Below are 12,257 nucleotides of genomic sequence, written 5' to 3'. Positions count from 1 at the left end.
CAGATTCTCCCCAAATACACTATGAGCTGCCAAGCATCCCAAAAATCCATCCAGCAATATTCCAGCAGGAGAAACCCCTTCCAAGAGCCCTTCAAAGTCCCTAAAGACTCCAACCTCATGTGCAACAAACCTACAGTGGGATCCCTGTGGAATTTGTGATGCTCAAGTAAGAATAAAGTGTGCAAACACTGTTTTCCTGGGGGGATCAGGACAGGGAGGAGAGGAGGGAATGGAAGGGGAGGCAGCAGCAGCTGCACTCTGGGGTTATAAGGAGAGAGCAGGAGAGCACCAGAATAATTTCATTTTCCATCCAGCTGTAGAGGACAATGAGGAAAAAGGCAAACCCCTATTTCCATGCCTTCCCAGTGAGCCCAGAGGAGACTGGGAGATGCTTGGACACACCTGAGCTGTAGCTGTCTGTCGAGGACTGCGAGATGGAGCGGGACAGAGACCGGCGGCCGATCTTGGTCGGGCGCTTGTTGAACTCCTGCTTTTGGTCAGCAAACTGGATCTGTGGAAAGAAATCAGGGATTTTCTGTAAAAAACCCAACAGATCAATCCCAAGAACCCAAATCCATGAGCTGACACCAACACCACATCAGTCATGGCACAGAGCACAGTTCCTGTTATTTAACGGGGACTGGATATGGTAAATTGCCCATTTTGTTTAGTTTCAGTCCTTCCAACCAAGATTAGAGATGTCACTCCAGGCTGTTGAATTTGGGAGCACAGATGGCTGGAGAACTCAAGTTTTTAGGAGTACACAACAGAACGACACCGGATCAGGAGCAGCCACAGAAGGCGAAACCCACACCAAACTCAAGTTACAGCCAGGGCTGTGCCAGGATTAACACCCTGATCCCGGCGGGACAGGGGCTTTGCACACACACCAGGGTTTATGTTCCTCCTCTAAGAAGCTGCTGGCCTGAAATAACTTCTCTTTTTTGTCCTTTTTCTTCCCTTAATTTAGAACAAATCCCTCCACGGCTGAGCAGCTCCATCACAGGAGGAGGTTATTGGCGTGAAGCGGAGCTGGAGACACGCAGGAATTCTAACAAAGGGGGAATAATTTGGGTTAAATTCACATTTTCCTTTCCTGCATCACCTCTTCGAGGACACTGAGCACAACTTTTCACACAATGCCGTGATCTTGGTAATTCAGAGCTCCCTGAGCCCTCACACATCCAAAACCAAGTAAACGACGAAGCAAAAGAAGTCCTGAACCGACTCAGGCAGAATTAGAACCAGACTCAAATAAACCCTGTATGGTTTAAACCCCTTAAACACTGCCACGAGCTGGGTTCAGCTTCAGCTGAGACAGCCAGGAGGTGAAGGAAGCTCCAGGAAAGGGAAATTCAGGAAAGGGCCACGTCAGGGCTCAGATCTGCTTTTGGCTTGTGTTGGCCGACGTTCTTTGGGTTTAATCATTTAGGATTAAAGGAGAGAGTGGGCAAAAAGGGAATTTCACACGGTCCTGGAGTGGTTTGGGTTGGAAGGAACCTTACAGATCATCCAGTTCTACAGGACACCTTCTCCTATGCCAGGCTGCTCCAAATCTGCCAAACCCACAAGAGCCATGTTCCAGCCGGGCTGGGAAGATGGGAATGTTCCAGATGGGATGAAAAGAGAGATTTGGCTCGGTCGGCTCCCACCAAAGCACCTCTGAAGGCAACAGCCCCAAGGAGAAGCTGTGGAGCCTTGAAGAGCTGCAGCTCCTTGGATTTATGAGCCCAAGCTGCTCTGAAGTGACACAAGAGCTCCTGCTTTCCACTTCCAGCAGGAACAAACGATTCCCAGTGGAAAACCTCACCTGCAGGGCACAAGGGGTTAAAGCAGGTGAGGTTTCACCTTTACATTCCAAATGAGCCGCAGCTCATCTGACCTGGGGTTTCCATCACAAAGAGCCACCTTGAGCTACTTCTCCGTGCAAAAAAGGTCTCCTTTTCCAAGGTTTTCCTGGAAAATTTCCCCGTGCCGACCCCACCAACTCCTCCAGACAGAACAACCATGGAGCAATATGTTTGCCTTTACTCTTCATTGCTCCCAAGAGAAAATTAAGGGAAGCTCTCCAGAAACTGGGATTTTCTCCAACCAAGGAGCTCCAGGAATAAGTGACTGGGTGGACGCAGCAAGGAGAGGAGGAAGAAGAGCGAGGTAGCAGAGAAACGATCGCGCTTTTGAGTAGAAAACCCATTACTGTGGTCCCCAAGAGTGCCCTCACCTGGGCTTTCATGCCCGTTGGCTCCCCGTTGACGTTGTATTTCTTCTTGTTGGGCATGGTGGCCTTGGCGGCTGCCCGGGCGCGGCTCCCTCCGAACGGAGCAGGGAATGCCCCGACCCCGTTTATATCCTCAGCCCATCCCGAGCCCGCCCGCTCCGGTTTCACCGCGGCCAGGGGGGAGCCAAGGGAACCGGTTGGATTTTCAGACTCTTTTTTTTGTTGTTTTGTTTTTTGTTTTTTTGGCAGACCCCGGGACTTAATGAGGCGTCCCGACAAACAATTCCTGCCTGTGTTTTGTGTGGAATTACAGCGTTCCCTGACCTGTTCTGAGCGTGGCCTGGCTGCTGTGTGCATAACAATGCCTTATTTATGTAACCAGAACATTTCCCTGCTCGCTATAATTAACTCGCTAATTAAGCTCCTTTAACTCAGGTCCTCCCCTCCCCGCTCTCTCTCCCTTTCCCCCCAATGTCAGATGATTGCGTTAACGGAGCCTCGTTAGAAGGAAATTAACTAATGAGCAACTAAAACAACAGGGGCGGTTGTTGGATGGCAAAGTGCTTTTTAATTATTATTATTTTAATTATCCCACTCCTCGCTGTGTCCCCCACGGCAACCAGGGCAGAGTTTGTCCTTGGAAGGGTCCAGACTCCAACACCCATCCCTGTGTTGTTCCAATCCTTTGGGAATTATGGAATTGTGGGATGGTTTGGGTTGGAAGGAACCTTAAATCCCACCCAGTTCCACCCCACACCTCCCACCATCCCATGTTGCTCCAGCCTTGGACACTTCAGGGATGGAGCACCACAGCTTGTCTGGGCAGGGTGTTGAGGTGTTTTTATGGGAATTATCTCAGGCAAGAAATTATCAGGGATAAACTCCTTGGATAACAACACCAGCTGCTAAATCAGAATTAAAATCATTGTCCTGCATGGTGTCTGCTCATTCCACAGCCTTTTAGGTGGGAAGAGATGATCCAAGGAAGAAAAAATGGGAAAAATGAGGGTGGTGAGGCACTGGCAGAGGTTGGTGGGGCTTTGAGGTCTCCTCCAACCCAACCCACCCCGTGATTCCACTCTGTGATTCCAAGGAAAAGGGATCTGGGAAGCAGCAGGGCACCACTGATTGTCCTCAGCACCAATTCTGTCTGAACATGGAATAAAAAGCTCTCCCAGCCCCGATTCTTTCTGTACACCTGATTTACACCAGATTTACACCAGATTTACACCAGATTTACACCAGATTTCCACCAGGTCAGATCTGATCCTGCTGCTCAACAGTTGTCCCAAGGATGGAAAACACTGCCAGGGAAAATTCCTTCCCCAAAATGTTCCTTCTATGGCATTTCCATCTCCAGGGGAAACTTCAAGGAATCCACTAAAAGAGCAAAAATTCCTGAGCTACATGAAAGCAACTCCTGGAGGAATGGATGGGGGAAAAAAGGAGGGGAAATCCCACAGAATTCCTGAGTTGTAAAATGACTGAAAACTGTGAAAAATGGAAATACGAATTATTTCCAGTGTGGAAATATCTCAGGGAATAAGAACCTGGGATCAGCATTGCTTTTCTCACTTGATATTGCAGCTCTAGTTGTGTTTTTTCAGGTAAATTTTCCTTTACCCACATTATCCATGAACCTTCTCCTGCAAAATCCTAAGGGACACATGACTTCAGCTCAGTGTAAGTCAACTCAAAGCCTTTATGTTAACATCATAAAATTTTATGGTAACACCAAAGCACAAACTCCTTTTCCAGCAGGTTTTCACACCAAGTTACTTAAATCCAAAGGCTTTTCCTGAGAAAAAAAAACCCTTTTTTTCCCTCAATGAAGGTTGAGTCTAACACATTAAAATTAAGGAACAATATTGAATAAAAATGCTAAAAATAAAAACTTTTGCTTCATCTCCACCCCAGAGCTCAGCAATTATTTTGTAATTTCTGTGTCAATCTGGGTCAGTCAAATAAAACCAGAGAGAACTACGCTCAATCCCAGTAGATGTTTTGTTCTGAGTGTCTTTAATTGCTTCTTGGCCATGGATTTTTTTGGGGGGGGGAACAAAAGGAGAAAACAAGAGTTTTCTGAGGGATTAAGCAGCACAAGCTCTCCAGCATTGCTGGAGCTTCCAAATCCACCTGCCAAGAAGCTGGGAATTTAAATTTCTGCATGGAATGAGTTAAAATCCATTGTCTTATGGATGGAACAGCAGGACAAGGCAGTGGCCTTGAAGAATTGCCACTGCTCAGTGTCAAAGTTCCTGGGAAGTCTTTTCCCAGTGGAAAAACATCTCAGCCCAGGAGCACAAACCCCGTGGGCTGGAGAGAGAAAAACAAGCAGGGTGGGACTGCCTGGGCTAAAGCTGCAATGGGACAATGAACTGCAAGGTGCAAATGGAGCAGAGCTGATCCCAGGGACAGACCCCGGCAGCGCTCGTGCATTTTGGGGCCGTTTTGGGTCATCTTGGGTGCAGCCCTGGCTGGGCTCTGGTGCTGCCCAAGGTGCAGCCATGCAGGAGATCCTGTGAATGAATCCCTGCTTTATTCTGGAACTCTGCCCAGCCTCTGCTCCAGGTCTGATTCTCAAGGCATCAAGCCCAGTGCTGGATCATGGAATGGTGGAATTCTGGTTGGGAGGGACCTCAGAGCCCCTCCAGTGCCACCCCTGCCATGGCAGGGACACCTCCCTCTGTCCCCCAGGGGACCCCAATATCCAGCCTGGCCTTGGGCACTGCCAGGGATCCAGGGACACCTGACAGAGAATCCCTTGGAACTGGTGGGAGCAGGGAGGAGAAATCCTTCAAAGAAGAGAACAGAAATCCCCAACCCAGGCACTTCCAGTGGGGACAACAGGAAGGACAAGGAAGAGAGAAATCTCCTCCCTCAGCAGCGGAATGGGTCCCCTGGGCCATCCCAGCTCTGTTGGGCACAATCCCACAAAAAACAGGAAAAAGAGGAAATTGGTATTTCCACATTAAAATGTGGGATCTCAGCAGCTGGAGCTGGAAAATCCCTGTGGAGTCACCACCTGCCAGGACACCCCACCCTGAGGGATCCCATAGTTCCTCCCACAACTGCACACGGAGTCATTCCCTGACTGCTGAGGGTGTTCAGGGGGTCCAGCTGGGATTCTGGGGAAATTCCTTCATGGAAAAGGCCGTCCAGCCCTGGAAAAGGCTGCCCAGGGAGGTTTGAGTCCCCACTCCTGGAGGGATTTCAAAGCCCTGTGGATGTGGCACTTGGGGACGTGGGGCAGCGGTGGCCTGGGGAGGGCTGGGAATGCTTGGACTCCATGGGCTCAGGGGGATTTTCCAGCTTCTGGGATTCTGTGATTCCATCAGAGTCCCAAAATATGGGAGAACTCATATTTTAAGCTGCTTTCCCAAGAAGCAATCCAAAGGAATTATTATTGTTATTATTGTTGTTATTATTATTATTACTATTATCTATTCTATTCTATTCTATTCTATTCTATTCTATTCTATTCTATTCTATTCTACATATTATTCTATACTATATTATTATTATATGTTCTGTATTATAATATTATTGTTGTTGTTGTTATTATTCACTACGAATACAATTTTCCAATATTCGGTTAATAATAAAAGGCGGACGTAAAAACAGGGACCCAGCAAGAACATTAAGACCTAAAAGACTCTTTGGAATAATGACCTTAAAGATAATGAGCAATTTAGAGCTCTGGCTAATTATTTCTCGAAATGTGGCTGCTCCCTCCCACGCTGACCCGAGGAACCCCATAAAATGCAAATGAGCCGAGTTAAAATCCTGATTAAAAACGGTGCTGCAGGACATGACCCTCTGGAGCCCTTTGGAGATGGATTTGATGCCACAGCAGCTTTAAACCATCCATGAAATCATAAAACTGCGCTGAAAAAGGAAATTATTAAAGCAATAAGAATGAAAAAAGTCTATTTAAATAAAGTTTTTGTCATCTGACCCCCATCTCAGAAGCACCGAATCCATAATGGAAAAATTAGAGAACCCACAGGGAGAGGTTTTGTTTTTAAGGAAAACTCCACATTTTTACAAAGAAAAATCTACATTTGGGACTATAAATGAAGTTGTGAATGATGCAAAGTTTGTCACTGATAACCCTAAAACACAAAATTCTTTCCTGACTGTTGATAAAAATATGTTAAATTTGGGGGAAGGCCGAAAGAACTGTGTCACAAAAAATGAGTGAGAGGCAGAATAACCTGGAATTTTACAATAAAATCCATAAAATTAAGAAAGGGATAGCATGGAAGGTAAAGCTGGATATAAAAAGGAATAATGATGTCTGAATCCAATGCATGGACAATGTTTGTAAATAAAATCAAATTCCTTTGCAGGAGCACCAGAATTCCAACTTTTTATCGCATTGGTCCAAGTATTTTTAGAAGAACTACCAGGAAGGACAACTTCAAATCCAGAAATTGGAGATGTGAGCAGAAATATAGGAAGAAATAACAAATATTGGTCCAGTTTTGGGCCACAGGACACTGACAAACCCCACGGGACACAGACAGGGAATTCTGCCTTCCAAGCCCTGCCTGGCTTTTGGAGCTATGTAATTTTATTTTCAGCTGCTTTGGGAATTCTTTCCAGTGGAGAAGGAGGGAAAAGTGGATTTAATATTTGGGATCCATTCTAAACTCTTTAACCACTCAAATGAGGAGTGCTTGTTGTCCTGGAGGGTGTCTGGAAGTTTTAGAGGTTTTATTCTGACAGCAGAATGTAAATTGCTGGCAAAAATTAAGCTGAAAAGGTGGAACTGAGATGAAATTCCAAATCTCTGGAACATGCCGTGGGTTCTCCAAGTCCTTCTCATATTCCAAAAATTGGTTGTGAATACAACAGATTTGGGGTGACCGGAGGGATAATCTTGGCTGTTATTAACAAGGCAATTCATTCATGCACGATGCTCATTAATCTCCCACCTTAACGAGCCTCATTCCAGCTAAATCCTGGACATGAACCTCCTGAAGATCTCAGCAGGAATTCAGCTGGTTAAAGGCAGAGGGTCAGTCACTCACCATCCACTCGGGCAGCTGGAAGGCGCCGGCGCCGCCGTCCCACATCTCCCACGGCGAGTCCCTCCACGCTCACATGTGGGAACGCACTGGGATGCACTGGGATGCACTGGGAACGCACTGGGAACGCACTGGGATGCACTGGGAATGCACTGGGAATGCACTGGGATGCACTGGGAATGCACTGGGATGCACTGGGATGCACTGGGATGCACTGGGAATGCACTGGGATGCACTGGGAATGCACTGGGATGCACTGGGATGCACTGGGATGCACCAGCCCAGCCCCACAGCTCACAGAGCCCTCAGGGACAGGTGTCCCACACAGAGGTCCCCTCAGGATCCAGGCTCACGCTCAGAGCAGTGACGGGTTCCTCATTCCTGCTCCAAATCCCAAATCCTGGCAGGGCTCAGATCCAGCCCGTTTTCACAGCTCTGATTTCCCACTGAGCCCGGCTCTGCTCAGTGTTTGAGTCAGGAACAGCCTGGCTGTGGCATGCAGGACGTGTCCATGCATCACCCGCTGATGATCCCAGCCTGGTGTCCCCAAAATTCCAACATCCCCATGAATCCGGCAGTGATGTCCCCGGGATTTAGACCTGGAGGCTTCCAGCACTGAGGATTTCACTTTGCACCACCAAAATTCCTGCAGCCTCAACCCAAAGAGAGCAGGGATGCCTCAAATCCTGAGCAAAGCTCAGCTCCAGATCCATCCGGTTCCGATGAGCTCCACATTCCAAGGGGGATTCTCCTAAAGGATCCAGATCAGAATGAGATTCACATTCCAAGGGGGATTCTTCTAAAGGATGCATCCGGTTCAGAGTGAGCTCCACATTTCAAGGGCGATTCTCCTAAAGGATTGACCCAGTTTGGAATGAGCTCCACATTCCAAGAGGAATTCTTCTAAAGGATGGATCCCGTTCAGAATGGAGCCCACATTCCAAGAGGAATTCTTCTAAAGGATGGATCCCGTTCAGAATGAAGCCCACATTCCAAGAGGAATTCTTCTAAAGGATCCATCCAGTTCGGAATGAACTCCGAATTCCAAGGGGAATGCTTTTAAAGAATCGATCCGGTTCAGAATGAGCTCCACATTCCAAGAGGAATTATTCTAAAGGACGGATCCAGTTCAGAATAAGCGCCACATTGCAAGAGGAATTCTTCTAAAGGATGGATCCCGTTCGGAATGAGCTCCACATTCCACAGTGAACGCTTTTAAAGGATAGGAGCAGGGACACGGAGCTGCTGGAAGGGCTGCAGCTCCCTCTGCTGAGCAGACAGGATAGGAAGGAACATTGGAAAGGGATCTCCTGCACAATTCCACATGCAGACCAGGATACAAACACAATCCTGCCCCTCTGAGGGATGAAGGTCTGAGCTGAGGCTTCATCCTAACTGAAATTCACTCAAAATTCCACCTTTCCATGGTAAAGCTTTCTGAGCCCTCTTTGGATTGTCAGCAGTGCCAGGGTGAGGGTGGGGCTGGGAGCACTTCCACTCCTTCTCCTTTGGAATTCCCGTTTTCTGTTGGGAATGTGTGGCAGTTTGTTATATTTGGGGTGGTATTTTCCCACTGTTGGCAGTTCTCCCTTCCAGATGGGAAGAAGTTTCCGGTCACCGCTGCCTTGGGACCATCCCATTCCCATCTCCAAGAACACCAAGTTTAATTTGTGCCAGGAAAAAGGAAATGTGGGATTTGCACAGCATGGATATTCCCAGGGAGCCAAAGGATTCCCAGAGCTCTCGCTGTCCTTGCACACTGGGCATTCTTTCCTCCATGGAAAACATGGAATCATTAAGGTAGGAAAAGCCTTTGGAGACCATGGAGTCCAACCCAGCACTGCCAAGGCCACCACTGACCCTGTCCCCAAGTGCCACATCCAGGTGGCTTTGAAATCCCTGCAGGGATGGGGACTGCAGCCCTGCCCTGGGCAGCTGTGCCAGCGATGGACAAACCTTTCCAGGAAGGAATTTCCCAATATCCAACCTAAACCTTCCCTGGAACTTCTCCAGTGTCTTCTCCATGGGGTCAGTCCTTCAGGAACTCCAGCCTGGATCCCTTTATCCATGGTTTCAGTCCTTCAGGAACTGCTCCCTTTATCCATGGGGTCAGTCCTTCAGGAACTGCTCCCTTTCCATGGGGTCAATCCTTCAGGAACTGCTCCCTTTCCATGGGGTCAGTCCTTCAGGAACTGCTCCCTTTCCATGGGGTCAGTCCTTCAGGAATCACTCCAGCCTGGATCCCCTTTCCATGAGGTCAGTCCTTCAGGAATTGCTCCCGCCACCCCTGATGGATCCAGCTCCAGCCAGTGGTGGGTCCAATCTGGGGTTTCTGGAAGCTTCTCACAGAAGCCACTCGTGTCCCCTGTCCCTGTCCCCATCTCTGTGTCCAGTGCTGGGCATCCCAGGACAGGAGAGGAACCTGAGCAAGCCCAGGGCAGGACCATGGTGGTGGCCAAGGGAGGGGAGCATCCCTGGAGAAGCTGGGAATGCTCAGCCTGGAGCGAGGACACCTCGGCACAAGAGGACCTGGATGGTGCCAAAACCTGAGGAGAGGGAGGACAAAGCCAGGATCCCCTCAGTGGTGACCCAGAGTGGGCAAGAGCCAGCAGGGACAAACAGGGACAAACAGGGACACGAGAAATTCCCAGTTTTCCTGGGAGGGTGACACTGCTCAGGCACAGGGACATGCCATGGAGGCTCCATCCTTGGAGAAATGCAACAGCTGATGGGATCTGGGCCGGGCCAGCCTGCCCCAGGTGGCCCTGCTGGACCTGATCCTCTGAGACCTTCCTGGGAAGTTTGATCCCACAAAACATTCCAATGTATTAAACCCCCAGTTGTTTCCATTTTCCATTGCAAACCTTTCCAGTTTGGGATAATATCTCAGATCAGAATTTCAGCACTAGTGATGTGTTCCCATTGCTTCCCATCTGGGCTCTACAACCTTATTTTAGGAAAAAAAACAAACTAAAAAATGTGGATGATGAATATTTAGGCTCCTTTGAAGTTTTAGATGAGATGCAGCTTTAGGTCAGAATGAGGAAATCAGGATTTTCCTCCTTCCCTACCACGATCCCTGAAAACACCGAATCCTGATGCTCCCCAACCTTTAACTCCCTGTGGATGGTGATTTCCAGTTCCCTGACTCAAACCAATGTTTATTATCAAATTGATGAAATACCAGCATTGATCTGCTCGGAAAAGCCGCTCCAAGTCCCGGCTCTGGGAAAAGGAGAACAATTAGGAAAAGCTTTTAAACCCTACTTTGACTAATAAATCAATTAGGGTGGAATTCCAGAGCAAACAACAATTCAAAACCTCAGTAAATATAAAATTCTCAACATTCAGAGGTTGAACGGGATTAAAGCCCTGACTGGAGAACAAGAATTAGGAATTATTGCCCAAATCCTCAAAAACACAGGGACTGCCATCCGCGCTGAAAGCCGTGACAGAAGGATGGGATCAAAGCCGGGCTGCTGGAGGAAGGAGGGGATGGGAGGAATTCCAGCCCGGAGGCTGCAGGAGCCCCACGCAGGCACGAGGGGGAGCGAGAGCCTGCGGGAAAATCCCAACGTTTGCACGGATGGAGGAAAACAGCAGAAACCAGAGAGGCTGTGAGGAGCAGCCACGATTGGGAGTGAGAACCTGTGGAAAATCCCAGCATTTTAATGGATGGAGGAAAACAGCAGAAACCAGAGAGGGAGCAGCCACGATTGGGAGAGCCTGTGGGAAATCCCAACGTTCGCACGGATGGAGGAAAACGGCAAAAACCAGAGAAGCTTTGAGGAGTAGCCATGATCAGGCATTTGTAGGGATTTCTTCCACCTGCAGATGCCATGGGCTGCTGGGGAATGGGAGATTGGGAAGGGATCCAGAGCCTGTCCCTGGATGGAAGGCGGGGGGGTTGTCCCTGTCTGGCGTCCTGGTGCTCCCGAGCTGTGCGTCCCCACCAAGGGCTCCAGCCACAGCTCACCCGGGAGCTCTCCCCTTCCCTTGGAATTCCAGAAAATCCAGCACTGGGGAGGCCCCATCTCAAATCCTGGGAGCCTCACAAGACCTGGAGCGTGCCCAGGGCAGGGAATGGAGCAGGGCTGGAGCACCAGGAGAAGGGTCTGGAGAACTTTGGAGAGAGCCATGGAATTGGATCACCGGGACAAGAATCAGAGATGGAAGTTTGGGAGAGAGCTGGGAGCTTTCCTCAGGCTTTGATGTGTGGTGGCAAGAGGAAGAGAAGAACTAAAAAATGAAATCCAATTATAAATCAAGACTTTGGTTTAAGTGTCCCTGGCTAAGGAGGAGGAGGCTGTGGCCAGAAATGGTGAATTCCATGTTTGGAAAAAACAACGGACACACAGAGCCCAGCGAGTGTGGCTGAGCAGCCTGGTCTGGCGGGAGGTGGAATTTCTGCTGGAAGCCCACGGAATCCTGGAATGGTTTGGGTGGGAAGGGACCTCAGAGCCCACCCAGTGCCACCCCTGCCACGGCAAGGACAGGGTTTGGAAGATGGAAGGTGTCACCAGGAGCTGGAATGGGACGGGCTTGAAGGTCCCTTCCCACTCAAACCATTCCATGGCTCCACAGCTCTCATCCCAGGGAAGCTCTCCAAAACCCAAAAGCTGGTGAGGAAACCCTGCCCTGCTCCAGCACCGACCCTGATTTGGGTGTTTGGGATGGAAAAGCCTCCCTGAGATGCTCGGAGCTACCTCATGAATTCCTGATTCCTGATTCTCAATGTCCCTGCTGGAAACCAAACCTCTCCCTGAGCAGCTCGGTGACACTGGGGACTGTCCCCACAGCCACAGGGGAGGGGTGGCTCCAGCTCCCAGTTAAAGGGAAATGGAGTTAATGAGCAGAGCTTTAATCAGTGCAGCTTGGTGTAATGAGGAGTCCCTGGATCAGGGAAGGACAGCCCAGGCTCCCTGAGCTGCCTCTTTCCCATGGGAATGAAGTTCTGGGGTCTCAGAGGACAGGAGAAAACCCTTCAAATCCCAGATTAATTTAAG

At 49.1% G+C, this 12,257-nt stretch overlaps 1 protein-coding gene across 2 annotated transcripts in view; it reads right to left on the bottom strand.

Annotated features, from left to right (window-relative positions):
- Positions 1 to 12,257, bottom strand: part of AHCYL2 (adenosylhomocysteinase like 2) — a 63,140-nt gene that overhangs the window by 26,382 nt on the left and 24,501 nt on the right. Inside the window, exons 1-2 of one of the 2 annotated variants that reach the window (XM_059472056.1) lie at positions 2,222 to 2,329; positions 403 to 511 (exon numbers count right to left, since the gene is read on the bottom strand). In XM_059472056.1, the coding sequence (XP_059328039.1) occupies positions 403 to 511; positions 2,222 to 2,278 (166 nt within the window). In that variant the 5' untranslated portion in view covers positions 2,279 to 2,329. Of the gene's footprint in view, positions 1 to 402; positions 512 to 2,221; positions 2,330 to 12,257 lie in introns of those variants that run through there. The other variant, XM_059472055.1, reaches the window with a different exon arrangement.

Source organism: Ammospiza nelsoni, chromosome 5 (genome assembly GCF_027579445.1).
Source record: "Ammospiza nelsoni isolate bAmmNel1 chromosome 5, bAmmNel1.pri, whole genome shotgun sequence".
Taxonomy (NCBI): domain Eukaryota; kingdom Metazoa; phylum Chordata; class Aves; order Passeriformes; family Passerellidae; genus Ammospiza; species Ammospiza nelsoni.
The sequence above is the reverse complement of the archived record's forward strand: the minus strand, read 5'-3'. Positions and strand labels throughout refer to the sequence as shown.